Raw genomic sequence first — 13,946 nt, 5'->3', positions numbered from 1 at the left:
AATGCACTATCATTGTTGGGCTGGTTTTATTTCAAATTGGTTCACTATTTAATAGGGTATTTTTTAGTACACTTTCAGCGTCATTACCTCGCCGTTTTGTATGTGTTAGTGTCTTGCCTCCGTTTCTTCGACTATTGCTTTTGGTTTGTTTAAAGCTTCTGCAGTATCTAAACAACATTTGTAAGAATGTAAGTATATTTATTTCGCTCTTTTTCTTTTTTGTTTGCAAGTCTTTGTTTTGTTGAAATTTGATTGCGAATACATTTCCGTTATGTTTTTGTTTTGGTATGTTGATAGCATGGAGACTTGTAATCAGTGATGAGGAAAGGGAAGCTTTATTTCGTTTCTTTTTACTTTGAGTTATTAAACTGTTTGTTTATATATATTGTGTAGCTTTGTTTGATATACATCGGATAATGAGAGTAGGATTAAGTATGTGTTTGGGCTTAGTTTTGCAAGATTGATTTTTGAAATTTTATTGTACATGGAGACCTGAAGTCAAGTTTGAAGAAATGGAAGCTTTATTTGGTTTTTTCTTATTGTTTGAGTTATTAAACTGTTGTTTATATTATATTATGAGCTTTGTTTGATATGCATGGATAATGAAGTGATGATTAAGTATGTGTGTTGGGCTTTTATATTTTTGCAATATTGATTATATTATGTTTTTTTTTCTATGAAGTAGTAGGTATGTACCGTTGATAGCATACAACCTCAAATCAAGTGTTGAAGAAAGGAAAGCGCCTTGTTATAATTAATATTACTGTTCTGCTCATTTTCAAGAACAGATCTTGAAAGGCGAAATGAAGATATTGAGCATCTGATTGTTCTATTATTCATAGTGAAAGTGAAGAGAAGATCAAGACTAACATACTGAGTATGGAGAGTTCTGAGTCCATTAGGAAAGAGAAAAATCTGGAACAGAAAATTGATTACTTGATATAACTAATAGAAAGTACAAGCAAGGTTACATCTCATGATAATTCTTGTACATGTCAATTCACATACATAAGTTTATATTTTAGTTCCCAAACCATCTAGTAAAGTATGTTTTTTATAATGACCTTTAATTATTGTATTGATTTATTTTTTTTTTTTTTTTGTGTGTGTTGTTTTTTATTTAAAAAAAACACATTGAAATTTTAACTCAGGAGAACCATAAACTTGCTTTAAAGCTGGAAAATGTGCTTGGTAAACTTGAAGTGGTATGTTTGTTATGGAATTAATTTGTTTGTATTTGTGTTGTTTGCAAAGTGTGTTGAAAACGTATTGTTGGCAGAACATATAAATGATACAATTGGGGTGTTTTGTCTGAGCTATGAAAATTAGCTTATAAGCGACAAGTGCTTATAAGTTAATTTTAGCTTATAAGCATAAAATTTTAAGCAATTACGTGTTTGGTTAAAGTACTTAAAGTAAATGATAAGTAATTAACGTGTTTGGTAAAATGTGACTTAAGTACATTTTATTATAAAATAACTAAAAAAGGTACTATATTAATAAGGGTATACTATGGAATTTTAAATTAATAAGGATAATGTGGTAATATACTTGGTCAAACTAGCTTAAATCAGAGTGCTTTAAGTGAAAAAAAAAAAAGTACCTCCCCCTCAACTTATTTTTTTTTTGGCTTATAAGCTCAAAAAGGTTATAAACACACACGTCAACTTAATTTTAGAGTTTATAAACTTGTTTGACCGCTTATACTCTTAGACAAACACCTCCATATAGTTTTATGATTTTTTTGCCGCAATTAAGACAGTTTGATAGTTTTTTGGTTTTAAAAAGTATATAGAATATTTGGTTTTTTGGGAATGTAGAAGCATTTAAATATATAGAATTTGATTTACATTATTAATCATATATGCTTTATATTTGTCTGATTTATTTAATTATTTTTACGGTATCATGTTTTTTTTATGTGTTGTTTGAAACTGTTTTGAAGATATGTTCTTTTGCATACTATATGCGTTTGTTATATTATAGAAATAGTTTATTTTAATTGAATTTTTGATTTTTTTGAGAAATACTTATAAAGTTTGGTTTTATGTACATGAAAACATATGAATCATATCCTTTTCTGTGGAGAAATGGAAGGATATGTTTTAGTTCAAATGTTTCAAAATCTGCTGAGGGCAGTAGATATACCTCGCCAATCAAAACCTGGGAAAAAGCATGGTCGCAAAACCAAAATTTCAACAATCCGGCAAAGGAGTTGGATAAATAATTATATGTAATTTTCTTTGTGATAATTTGTTGTTTTTTTTCATAAGGTGCAGTGTTGAATATGATATTTCCATTTTTTATAATTATGATTTTTCTTATTCATTCACCAATTATAATTTATCATGCTTAAAATTAATTTTAGGTGGGTTATTTGTTACGGATTTATTTTTAGGTTATAAAATGATTTTAAGATGAACAAGTATATATTTTTGATTCTTTTAGGTTAATGTTATGTATATGTTATTTTTCATTGCTGAATATTAATGTGTTGCTAAAATTATTTTATGAACTTTGTAACTATTATTGTTCGGAATATGGGTTGTTACCAAAAACATAAAAAACTTAAGATGTTATTGGAAAATGTAATATGTAATTATGAGAAACATAAGCCATTGATTGTATTTTGGAATTCAATGTATTGTTTTTATTTATTATAGATTAATTATAAAAGAAAGTGTACTTGGCATTCTTCATTTCTTATCCTGATGATTTGTCAGTTCCTTTCGTTTGCAGCAATCTATATCCAATCATTAGATTAGAAATAATAGTGATTGTTGAATGCATGATATCCAACCTATCAATGGATGTTTCGCTTTCTGTCTTTCAGTATTTATATTCTCTACGTTGGTGCAAACATTTTCTATATCTATCTCAATTCCATTGTCTGCTATAGGCTATTCAACTATTGAAAATAAGAAAAAATTGTTAGTTTTATGAAAACTAAACAATATAAGAGGTTTGTATATAAAAAAACATAGCAAAATGAGTAAAATGTTGTTACCGGTTTCCAAGTTCTCAGATTTGATGTTTTGTCTGTCATTGCAAAATAAACAGTAGAAGCAAAGCACAATACAAATTTAGTACTTTCTGAATGCATTACGATACAAATTTTCTTAACCTTATAAAGAAATAAATATCAAAAGTCGGTTTTAATGACGATACAAAATGAATGATGAAAACGAAAAGACATATGTTAAAAAATAATCACAGGTTCAGAAGATAAAAAAAACTATTGTATAGCATGCAATGAAACGGTAATAAGTATTTATTGGTAGTTTAATTATTATTATAAAAGGTTTGGTAAAAATGTTATGGCAGTAGATCAAAACAATTGTTCGAACAATGTGCAAGGAAACATTTCAATTGTTCGACACACACAGTTATCAAATCGATTAATATCCGTTCTATAACGTGTATAAACTGTATATTATATATTAAATGTAATATTGACATATATTTATAAACATAGGATATGAATGTGTTAATAAATGTTTATACATTTTTTATTTGAATGTGAAGTGTTTGTTTTTAGGTGTATGTTAATGATTAAATATATTGACAAACTTTTAGAATGCCGAATTGTTCTCCGAGTTGAAAATGAAGTTTCAACTATAAAAATTTAATAGTTGGTATTCGACAATCAAGTTTAAAAATAGAACATTTGTTCAAGAAGTGAAAAAACTTTTCCTATAATGTCAAATTAACGTGCAACATTTATTTATTAATTATAAATCATTGGCAGGGAATGTGAAGCATTAGTTTTTTCCAAACCTTTCATTTTACATTAATATTTCTAATTCTTCACATTATTATCAAATGCATTTTAGGTATAAAACGTTTTAGGTTTATATAAATTTACGTTATCTAAATGAAAATATTTAATGTGAATGTGAAGTTTGGTTTTTATTTAATAGGGACATACATGATTGATCAGCTTCACTAAGTAAGGTTATTATATATGTCATTATACCAAAAATATGAACACGAATTATATTAAGCTATATGTGATAGCAAATCTTTTTTATATATATATTACAACTCATATCAATGACATGCAGTCAAATGTAAAACAAAAAAATCATGGCTAATAACATGGTATCATGTGTTGGAAAATCTTTTGCATGTTATGTTAATAATGTACTTTATTATTGGTTTTACTATTGGCTTATCACAATTAGAAATTGTTTAGCACGTGTTTTGAATATGAAATAGTAGTGGAAATTGTTGGATTTATAGTATTTTCAAAACAGATAATTTAATGTTACAATGGTTAGGATACAGGATTATGCGACTGGAGATTTTTTGTTGAATAATATAATTTGGAATGCAGGTATCATCAGTAGGGTTAATTCTAAATAATCATTGATATATTAAAATTCAGTAATATGTTATGAAGATTCTAATTTGATGTCCTTATATTTGTATTACAAATTGTATTTTACACATACTATTTGGTAATCTACACAACAATGTTGGCAGGTGGTATTTTCTGGTGTTGTTATTCTATCCCAGTGCATAACACTTTGATCTTGTTTGTCACAAATCCCGAATATCTTTCTTCTGATGAGAATCCTTGCTGTTGGAGTCACGGATTTGAAGGTTTCTCTGCAATTTCTCATCCTAAAAAAATAGTTTGGCTGTTTAACCAATTTGAGTAGAATTTGTATACCTTTCCATTCATATATGGTTAGCAGAGCAATTGCGAAGTGATATAGTGCTTGCATTGTATTTTCTTGCAAGCTGCATTCAGCATCGGTAAACTTGTGTATACATCACGTTTGATGAAGACTAAATGCGTTCCAAGGAATAATAAAGCATGTACATATTTTTGCCTTTGCAAACGTTTAAAATTGAAAGTCCTTGCGGTGTGATTGCTGGTAGCTTGTATCTTTGCTTGTAGATATTTCTTTCACAAAGTACTTTCTTTGTATTTGCTTGTTTGTTAAGATATTTGCATATGCAAAATGTTAGATAAATAAAGTGTAATTTATATCTTGTGATAGTATTTTGATATAGTAATCAATACTGTTGGTGTTAGTAATACTTACGTCAACCGAATTGCGCATAGAGACTGGTTGCTTTAACAATGATTTGTTGTACTATGTTTGCCGGTAGTTGTAAAAAATTATTGATTTCCGTTGTTGAAACTTCGTCGGCCATCCTAAGATTTTTGTTGTGGTTTTTTTTTTTAAATGTATTAAAATTTTAGATTTTGATGTTTGCATTGTAGTGTATATAATTTTTTGGTTGACAGTGAATAGTTATTATATGTTATTGTTTTAAATAAAATTCTTAATTGCATCTGACTTTTAGTATTTCTGGATGTTGATTATGGTATTAAATATTTATTGAGCATTGAATTATAATTTTTTTAAATGTATGAATCTACTTTTTTTTTTACATTGTAGAAAGAGATTTTAATGATTCTATTTAATTCATGATATTTATTTTGAATTGGTCCATTGAAAATTAAATATAATTTTATTCTTATTTTAAATTTGCATATATTTAATATTCTTTCTTTATATATGTAAATATTTAATTTTAATGTGAATTGTTTGTGTATTTTTATGTAACTCAATTAACTTTTAGATTCCCAAAACATTATCATAACTCTTTAATTTCTTATTGTGTAATAATTATTGTTATTGTTGGAATTTTTGTAATTGTTCAGCATATGTCAAACGGTTTATCATGTGAAAATGGTTCATCAAAGATAATCATCCAAGAAGATAAATAAACTTTTCGAATAATGTGCAAAATGTTTACGGATATGTGATGTAAATGTCAAACATTTGGTTTTATGTTTAAGTTAAGGAATTAAATACATTGAACAAACTTTTAGATTCCCAAAACATTATCATCAGTATTGGTTGATTATTAATGTTTATTAATTATTGTTTGGCGAATGGGTTTGTAATAATGAATTGCGATGGTTTTGAATATTGATTTGCTGTTTTCATTTATACAGTGTAGCTGTATAGATAATAATGGTTCGACATTGTTGTTAAGGTATTAAACATATTTGTTTAACTTCCTATGCGTATTGATTATTTAATAATTGTTGTTATTTTTGGATTTTTTTGAATTCTTCAGCATATGTCAAAAAGTTTATCATGCGAAAATGGTTCGGCAAAGACAATCATACAATAAGAATATACCTTGATATAGGTGTGTTCCCAAAACATTATGTAATAAGTAATGGTTATTGTAAGATTTCTTGTAAATATTCAGCATAGATAATACAATGGTTCGGCAAAACGTTTGTATATGTGATTCTGTTATTGAAAAATACAGTTTACAATGGCAGGAGTATTGCTTATTAAAATTGTTGATGTATATGATTGATAATGTCAAGTTTTAATTCTATTTAATAAATTGTTCAGTTTGTTCAGCATGTTTATTGAATATGTAATTGTAATGTTGATGTATAATATTTTATTAGAATTGTTTAATTATTTAACATTTTGATAATTTGCATAATAAAATGATGTTTATCATATAAGAGGTGTAATCATTCAAAGTTTATAGATTTTTTTTTAGTTTAAACGGTGTTGTTAAGTAATTGCTCAGCATGTAGGTTATTACACAATAAAATGGTTAAACTTTTGTTCTTAATATTTAATAATAATGAGTTATTTATCTTAGTGTGTTGTTTTAAATATTTTTGCAAATTTGGACTGTTTTTGAATGGAATGTATTTAGCTTTTTATTTATTGTATTGTAAACATCAACAGATTGTGTACATGGGAATTTTTTATTTCTTCTGCTGACAAATTCCGAGTTCTAATTCCTTTGCAGCAACCCCCTAGTTAGATAAAAAATAATACTGAAGGTTGACTGCATGATATCTAACAATCCATCAATTATATCTTTCAATTTCTGTCTTGTAGCATTTAGATTCTCCATGTTGGTGTCAACATTTTGAAGAATCTGTTTCAAGTCTAATTGTCTGTAATTGAAGCAGGTTCATCTGTTAAATATAACAATGAATAATTGAAGCACGTTCATCTGTTAAATATAACAATGAAATTTTGTTAATTTATAAAAAATATAAAGATACAAAGTTTCTGTATAGAAATGAAAATATTAGAATGGTTTAGATGTTTATTATTCTTGGGATTTGATGATCTGTCGGCCATTTTGAGATAAGTAGAGAAAATAAATCAAGTATTTTGTAAAGGCAAAACAAATAAAAATTTACTTATCCTTATATATATTTATTAACATGAGAAGATATCTTAAATGAGAATAGAATATGAAAAGTTAGGAACCCAACCGTCATCTATTCATAAATAAAGACATTCATTTAAGATGGTGAAACTTTTTTTTTGGAAAATTTGTAAATTTGATATTTATATATTTATATATTAGATAAACGTCTTGTCGAAGAACGATTATCATGTTAATAGAATGTGAAGAGACAAAATAGGTACATACAACTCTTTGTAAATAAAAAGTCATTGAAAACGATTTAATTGACTCTTTGTATAATGTGGAGTGCAAAAGTTAGAAACGAACAGATTTCTGTTAAAAAATAAACAGTGACATTCATGAGGATAAAAAAAAAAAAAAAAAAAAAAGTCTTGGATAACGTGCAATTAAATAATAATAAGTATTTATTGTACATAAAAATTTTAAAACATTACAAATACATATTGATATTGTTATGTTTTTAAACATATAGAGATATTTACTTTGAATTTAAATGGTTTGTAATTATGTGTATGTTATGGGATTAAACACATTCTAAAAAATTTTTAGATTTCTAAAACATTCTAACAACTATTTCATTTCGTATCTACATGTCTATATGTATTTATTTATTATATGTACTTATTGTATGAAATGTTATGTTTATATAATAGTGATCATAATTTTATTTTATTTTCATGTAAGTTTTGGTTTCGTAGTTTAATTATTTTAATTAAAAATTGTTTAACGTGTTTGTTGAATATGCAATAGTTATGATTATTGTTTCTTTATTTCTAGTTTCCCGTGATATTTCAATTGGTTTAATATAATACAATGGTTCACTAAAACACAATTATGGAAATAGATGAAAACAAATGTTCGCATAATACGCAAGAAAATGGGTATATAATTATATATTAAATGCATTGTTACGCAGCTCAGCACAAACACAGATCCTAAATCACACAATTAATCAAACAAGATCACCAAGAACAACACAAAGATTTAACGTGGTTCACTTATCCTTATATGGATAAGTTACATCCACGATGAACTCAGGAAAGGTATGAGCTCGCTGCACTTACTATTACCAGAAGAATCAAGATTACAACACTTCCAAACAAACACCCAAATAACCCATACAATATAACCTGTAATCAGCCAAAGAGAAACCCACTAAGAATCCCTAACCCGAGAGAACAACACTCTCACCCAAATGATTAAGACCCCTAACCACTCAAACCTGATTACACAAACAACAGCAAGAAAAGTTCTCAACCCTAACTCCTCAATCGCACGAAGAAACCCTACAGTGTTCTATCTTTGTTTCTGCAAAAAAGTGAGTTTATATATGGTTGACTAAGTGGCTGTATTCTGGCCGTTGGATCTGGAGTGAATCCTGCGGTCAGGATTGATTTGGTAGCTTGTCTAAAATGACGTCGTCCTTCTTTACTCAAAACGGCACTGTTTCAGGCTTCCATTTAACAATCTCCACCTTGGAAGCACTGGAAACAATGTTTCTGTGCAGCTTGCTCAGTTCCATTCCGTCATAGCTCTTTGTCACTTCAGACTACTTAACATGCAGCAAGTTCAAGCAGTGCTTGAACTTGGCTGGAGTGATTATCTTAGTGCCCATGTCTATTGGATTTTCTTCTGTGGGCACCTTCTTAAGTTCAATGATTCCATTTGTAACTTGATCCCTCACAAAATGATAGTGGACATCCACGTGTTTAGTTCTTTCGTGATACACTGGATTTCTGCTTAGATGAATCGCACTTTGGCTGTCGGAGTACACTGTCACCTTCCCACTAATTAAATTTGCCTCTGTCAGGATTCCTTTTAACCATAAAGCTTCTTTAACTACATCAGTTACTGCAATGTACTCTGATTCTGTTGTCGACAAGGCTACTATAGGCTGCAGTTGCAACTTCCAGCTTATAAAATTTCCACCCAGTGTAAAGAAATATGCTGTAGTTGATTTCCTGGTATCCTTATCTCCTGCAAAATCAGCATCTACAAACCCAACCAGATCAAATGCAGTATTTCTTTTACAATATTCAAGACCAACACATACAGTACTGTTTATATATTTCAGCATCCATTTTAAAGCTGTCCAATGCTCCATACCAGGGTTAGACATATATCTACTCAACATGGAGATGGCAAAGGCTAAGTCTGGCCTAGTACTAATCATGGCATACATCAGTGACCCCACAACATTAGCATAAAGGGACATGCTCCATTCTCAACAATTCTAACTTAATTTTAGGGCATTAGGACTTGCTGAGTATAAACTGGCTGGTCAGGGGCATTAAGACTAGTTTGGCACCAGCCATGCCAAACTTTGTGACTAATTTCAGTAAATAGGATTGTTGCTGCAGCCTAAGTTCACACTTTCTCCTATCCCTATTTATCTCCATGCCTAGAATTTTCTTGGCATTCCCTAAGTTTTTCATGCTGAATTCAGAATTTAACTTCTTCTTTAATTCACTAATCTGGTTTTTTGACTTGCTAATCAACAACATATCATCAACGTATAACAGTAAGTAAATAGACATATCATTGTCCAATTTAAAGTAGAAGCAACTATCATATTGACTTCTAGTGAATCATATCCCTATTATAAATGTGTCAAACCTTTTGTATCACTGCCTAGGGGACTGTTTTAGCCCATATAAGGACTTTTTAAGGAGACAAGCATGGTCTAGAACCTCAGGGTCAATAAACCCCATAGGCTGGCTCATATAAATTTTCTCCTCAAGGTTTCCATGAAGAAATGTAGTGGTAACATCCAACTGCTCAAGTTCCAGATCTTGGTATGCAACTACTGACAGCATCATCCTAATTGTTTTGTATTTGACCACAGGGGAGAAGACTTCATTGAAGTCTATCCCCTCCCTTTGGGTATACCCCTTAGCCACAAGTCTGGCCTTAAACCTAGGTGGGTCTACTGTGGAAATGCCATCTTTAAGTTTGAAAAGCCACTTACATTGGGTTAGCTTCTGGTTTCTTGGTTTTGGAACCAGTGACCATGTTTCATTTATCTTTAAAGACTGCATTTCCTCCTCCAGAGCTTTTCTCCATTTGTCTTTATCTCTGGATTCCATGGCCTCTTGATATGTCTCAGGTTCAGACCTTAGACCCTCTGTACATGCAAGAAGAGCAGTGTAAATTAGTTCTGCGTATGAGTATCTTGAGGGTGGTCTTACCTCTCTTCTTGTTTTCTCTCTGGCTAACTGGTAATCTATTAGTTCATTTTGTTGTGGTTCCAGGAACTCTTCAGTTTCTTCATTTGCACCTTGATCAGATTCCTCAGGTGCTGTATCAATTTCAGGCTATTGTGGTGCTTGTGCTTGAGCTTGAGGTGGATTCAATTGTTGGGTTGTGGGCTCCACCTCAATCTGAGTAGCACTAGTCTGAATGGTGGCTGTTTCTGTGCTTTTGCTGGTGCCTGCATCAGGGTTAGATCCTTTGCATGGGAAAACTCCCTCATTAAACACAACATCCCTACTTACTATAATCCTGACCCCTGGTGACTCTCTATCCCATAATCTATACCCTTTTGTGCCCTCAGGATATCCAAGGAACACACACCTAGTGGATCTAGTTCCAGTTTGCCCCCCACTGTGTGTGCATAAGCTGCACAACCAAACACTTTTAGGTGACCTAGTTCTGGCCTTCTTCCAGACCATCTCTCTTCTAGACAGGTTAGACCTAGAGCTGTAGAGGGGCTCCTATTCACTAAATAGGTAGCTGTGGAAAGTGCCTCTCCCCAGAATGTTTTTGGGAGGTTTGATGTGATTAGTAAACACCTGACTTTATCTAGGAGTGTCCTATTCATTCTCTCAGCAACTCCATTTTGTTGAGGGGTATTTTTGACAGTCCTATGCCTCAAGATCTCCTGTTCATTACAAAACTTATCAAACTCCAAGTTACAAAACTCAAGCCCATTGTCTGTCTTAAGGGCCTTGACCTTTCTAACCACCTGGTTTTCAACTAAAGTCTTCCAGTCTCTAAACTTAGCTAGGGCTTGATCTTTGGACCTAAGTAAAAACACCCAGACTTTTCTGCTGTAATCATCTACGATTGAGAGAAAGTAACTGTTTCCACCATGAGATTTAACCTTTTCAGGCCCCCATAAATCAGAATGTAAGTAATCTAGATAGTTATTAGCAAGGTGGACTCCCTTAGGGAAACTATTCCTATGCTGTTTACTAAGGACACAATTCTCACAGAACTCTAAAGTAGTGACATTATCTTTCCCAAACTGTCCCTATCTATTTAGGACGTCCATACCCTTCTGACTCATATGACCTAACCTCAAATGCCACTTTTCAGTTGCAGATAAATTTGGAGAACCAAGTGTTGAGTTGTTGCAATCAGAATAAAAACTCCCACAGAGTATATAGAGACCATTTTTCTTCTCTCAAGTTAAGAGTAGTTTTTCATTCTTATAGACATTTAACCACCCATTGTTGGCCTTATAGCAGCAGCCTGCTTCATCCAGGTACCTAGGGAGATAAGGTTTCTTTTTAGGTCAGGGATATACCTCACTTTGGTTAACCTGATCAGTTTTCCCCCACTTAATCTAAGGGTTATGCAGCCTATTCCCTTAACCCTACATGCTTGGTTGTTCCCCATGTAAACAGTCTCATGTTCAGTACTCTCAAAGTCTTGGAACCAACTCCTATTAGGGCTCATATGGAAAGTATAGCCTGAATCTAATACCCATTCCTTTGTAGTGTCAGATATTGACACTGTTAGGACTTCAGGTTCATCTGTTAGGTTACTAGTGGTGGCCAGGTTGTTCTCTGTATTTCCTAGTTTCTGTTTCTTCTTCCAGTCAAAACAATTTTTCTTTAGATGGCCTGTCTTGTTACAGTAGTAACACTTCCTAGTTTCAGTCTTGGATTTATTGTTCCCTTTCCATTTCTTCTTGTTCTTACCTCTCTGACTAGGCTGGTATCCTTTACTAGGTTGACCAGGATTTAATCTACCATTCACAAACAAAGTATTATTGTTCCTCTTATGGGTTTTAAGCTCTAACTCCCTAGCCTTAAGTTCAGCAACTATCAAATCAACATTGGGTATAGTACCTGAGTACTGAAGGGCATTTTTGACTACTTGGTAGTCATCCATTAAGGAGTTAAGCAGTATCATATCAAGACTTGTCTCTCCTAGTTCTTGGTCTGTGCCTTTCAAAATTAAATTCATCTTAAGGAATTCATCTAAATTCTCCTCAATAGACTTTGCATTATCCATTTTATATGAGAATAAGGCTCCCTTTAAGAAAGCTAGATTCGGTGCAGACTATAAGGCATATAAAGATTCTAACTTACCCCATAAGCTAAGTGGAGTTTCGAATCCATCTACCTTCCGAAGTACACTGTTAGAGAGATTAATCATGATCAAGTTGTATGCTTCTTCATCAATCTCTTCCTTCTTCTTCAGTCTTTCCTCTGACCATTTCTTGGGATCCTTTTCCAGTGCGATTGCAACCTTGTTATGTGAAAGGAGGGCTTTCATCTTCTTCTTCCAGCTTCCGAAATCGATCTTTCCATCGTATTAGTTTATTTCTAATCGTGTGGTGGTGTTTGTGGTCATTTTGGATTGGTTTTATAAAAGCCCCAAATTGTAAACCCTAGTTCCTCTTGCCTTGTTCTTTGTGCAATTTCTGGAATCCTAGTCTTTTCCCAAGATTTGACTCCTTAGATCTATTTGGAGACTCAAAGAAATCAATGATTAGAAAAAGCCCCAAATTTCTTGGAACCCTAATTTTACGAAACCCTAATTTTTGCAAACCCTAATTTCGCAAAATCTTTTCTATCAGGATTACGAATCGTTAATCACCAGATCTAGACTCCAAGAAATGGCTGTGATACCACTGTTACGCAACTCAGCACAAACACAGATCCTAAATCACACAATTAATAAAACAAGATCACCAAGAACAACACAAAGATTTAACGTGGTTCACTTATCCTTTTATGGATAAGCTACATCCATGATGAGCTCAGGAAAGGTATGAGCTTGCTGCACTTACTATTACCAGAAGAATCAAGATTACAACACTTCCAAACAAACACCCAAATAACCCGTACAATATAACCTCTAATCAGCCAAAGAGAAACCCACTGAGAATCCCTAACCCGAGAGAACAACACTCTCACCCGAATGATTAAGACCCCTAACCACTCAAACCTGATTACACAAACAACAACAAGAAAAGTTCTCAACCCTAACTCCTCAATTGCACGAAGAAACCCTACAGTGTTCTATCTTTGTTTCTGCAGAAAAGTGAGTTTATATATGATTGACTAAGTGGCTGTATTCTGGCCGTTGGATCTGGAGTGAATCCTACGGTCAAGATTGATTTGGTAGCTTGTCTAAAATGACGTCGTCCTTCTTTACTCAAAATGACACTGTTTCAAGCTTCTATTTAACATGCATAAATTCAAAAACATTGAAAAAGCTGATTGATAACTGTTGTTAATGGGTTTGCAAGCACAGTTATTAATTCAAATATGTTCACCAATAATTGTATATTGCTGGGAATATGTTCTCTTGAATAATAAAGTTTACAACAGTTAAAGTTTAACAGTTGGTATTCGAAAATAAATTCGAGTTTGACAAACAATTTTTATAGAAAAGAAAATTTACTATTAGGGATTTTATAATGTTTTATGAGCAAATGTTATGTCTGTCTTTTCTAAAATTGATTTGCCTATTCTCCTTTCTTGTTGATG

General features: G+C 31.6%; 1 protein-coding gene across 1 annotated transcript; it reads right to left on the bottom strand.

Moving 5' to 3' along the window:
* Positions 1-8,770: 8,770 nt before the first annotated feature.
* Positions 8,771-9,436, bottom strand: LOC116129005 (secreted RxLR effector protein 161-like). Its single transcript, XM_031414742.1, has one exon. It carries the CDS (start codon positions 9,434-9,436, stop codon positions 8,771-8,773), a length of 666 nt encoding a protein of 221 aa, XP_031270602.1.
* Positions 9,437-13,946: the final 4,510 nt, after the last annotated feature.

The sequence above is a fragment of the Pistacia vera genome, unplaced genomic scaffold (genome assembly GCF_008641045.1).
Source record: "Pistacia vera cultivar Batoury unplaced genomic scaffold, PisVer_v2 Contig206, whole genome shotgun sequence".
Lineage (NCBI taxonomy): Eukaryota > Viridiplantae > Streptophyta > Magnoliopsida > Sapindales > Anacardiaceae > Pistacia > Pistacia vera.
Note: the sequence above shows the minus strand (reverse complement) of the source record. Positions and strands in the feature narration are given on the sequence as shown.

Excerpts from the sequence above, each read along its gene's own strand:
- LOC116129005 (XM_031414742.1), bottom strand. The coding sequence starts at position 9,436 with ATGTCCCTTTATGCTAATGTTGTGGGGTCACTGATGTATGCCATGATT.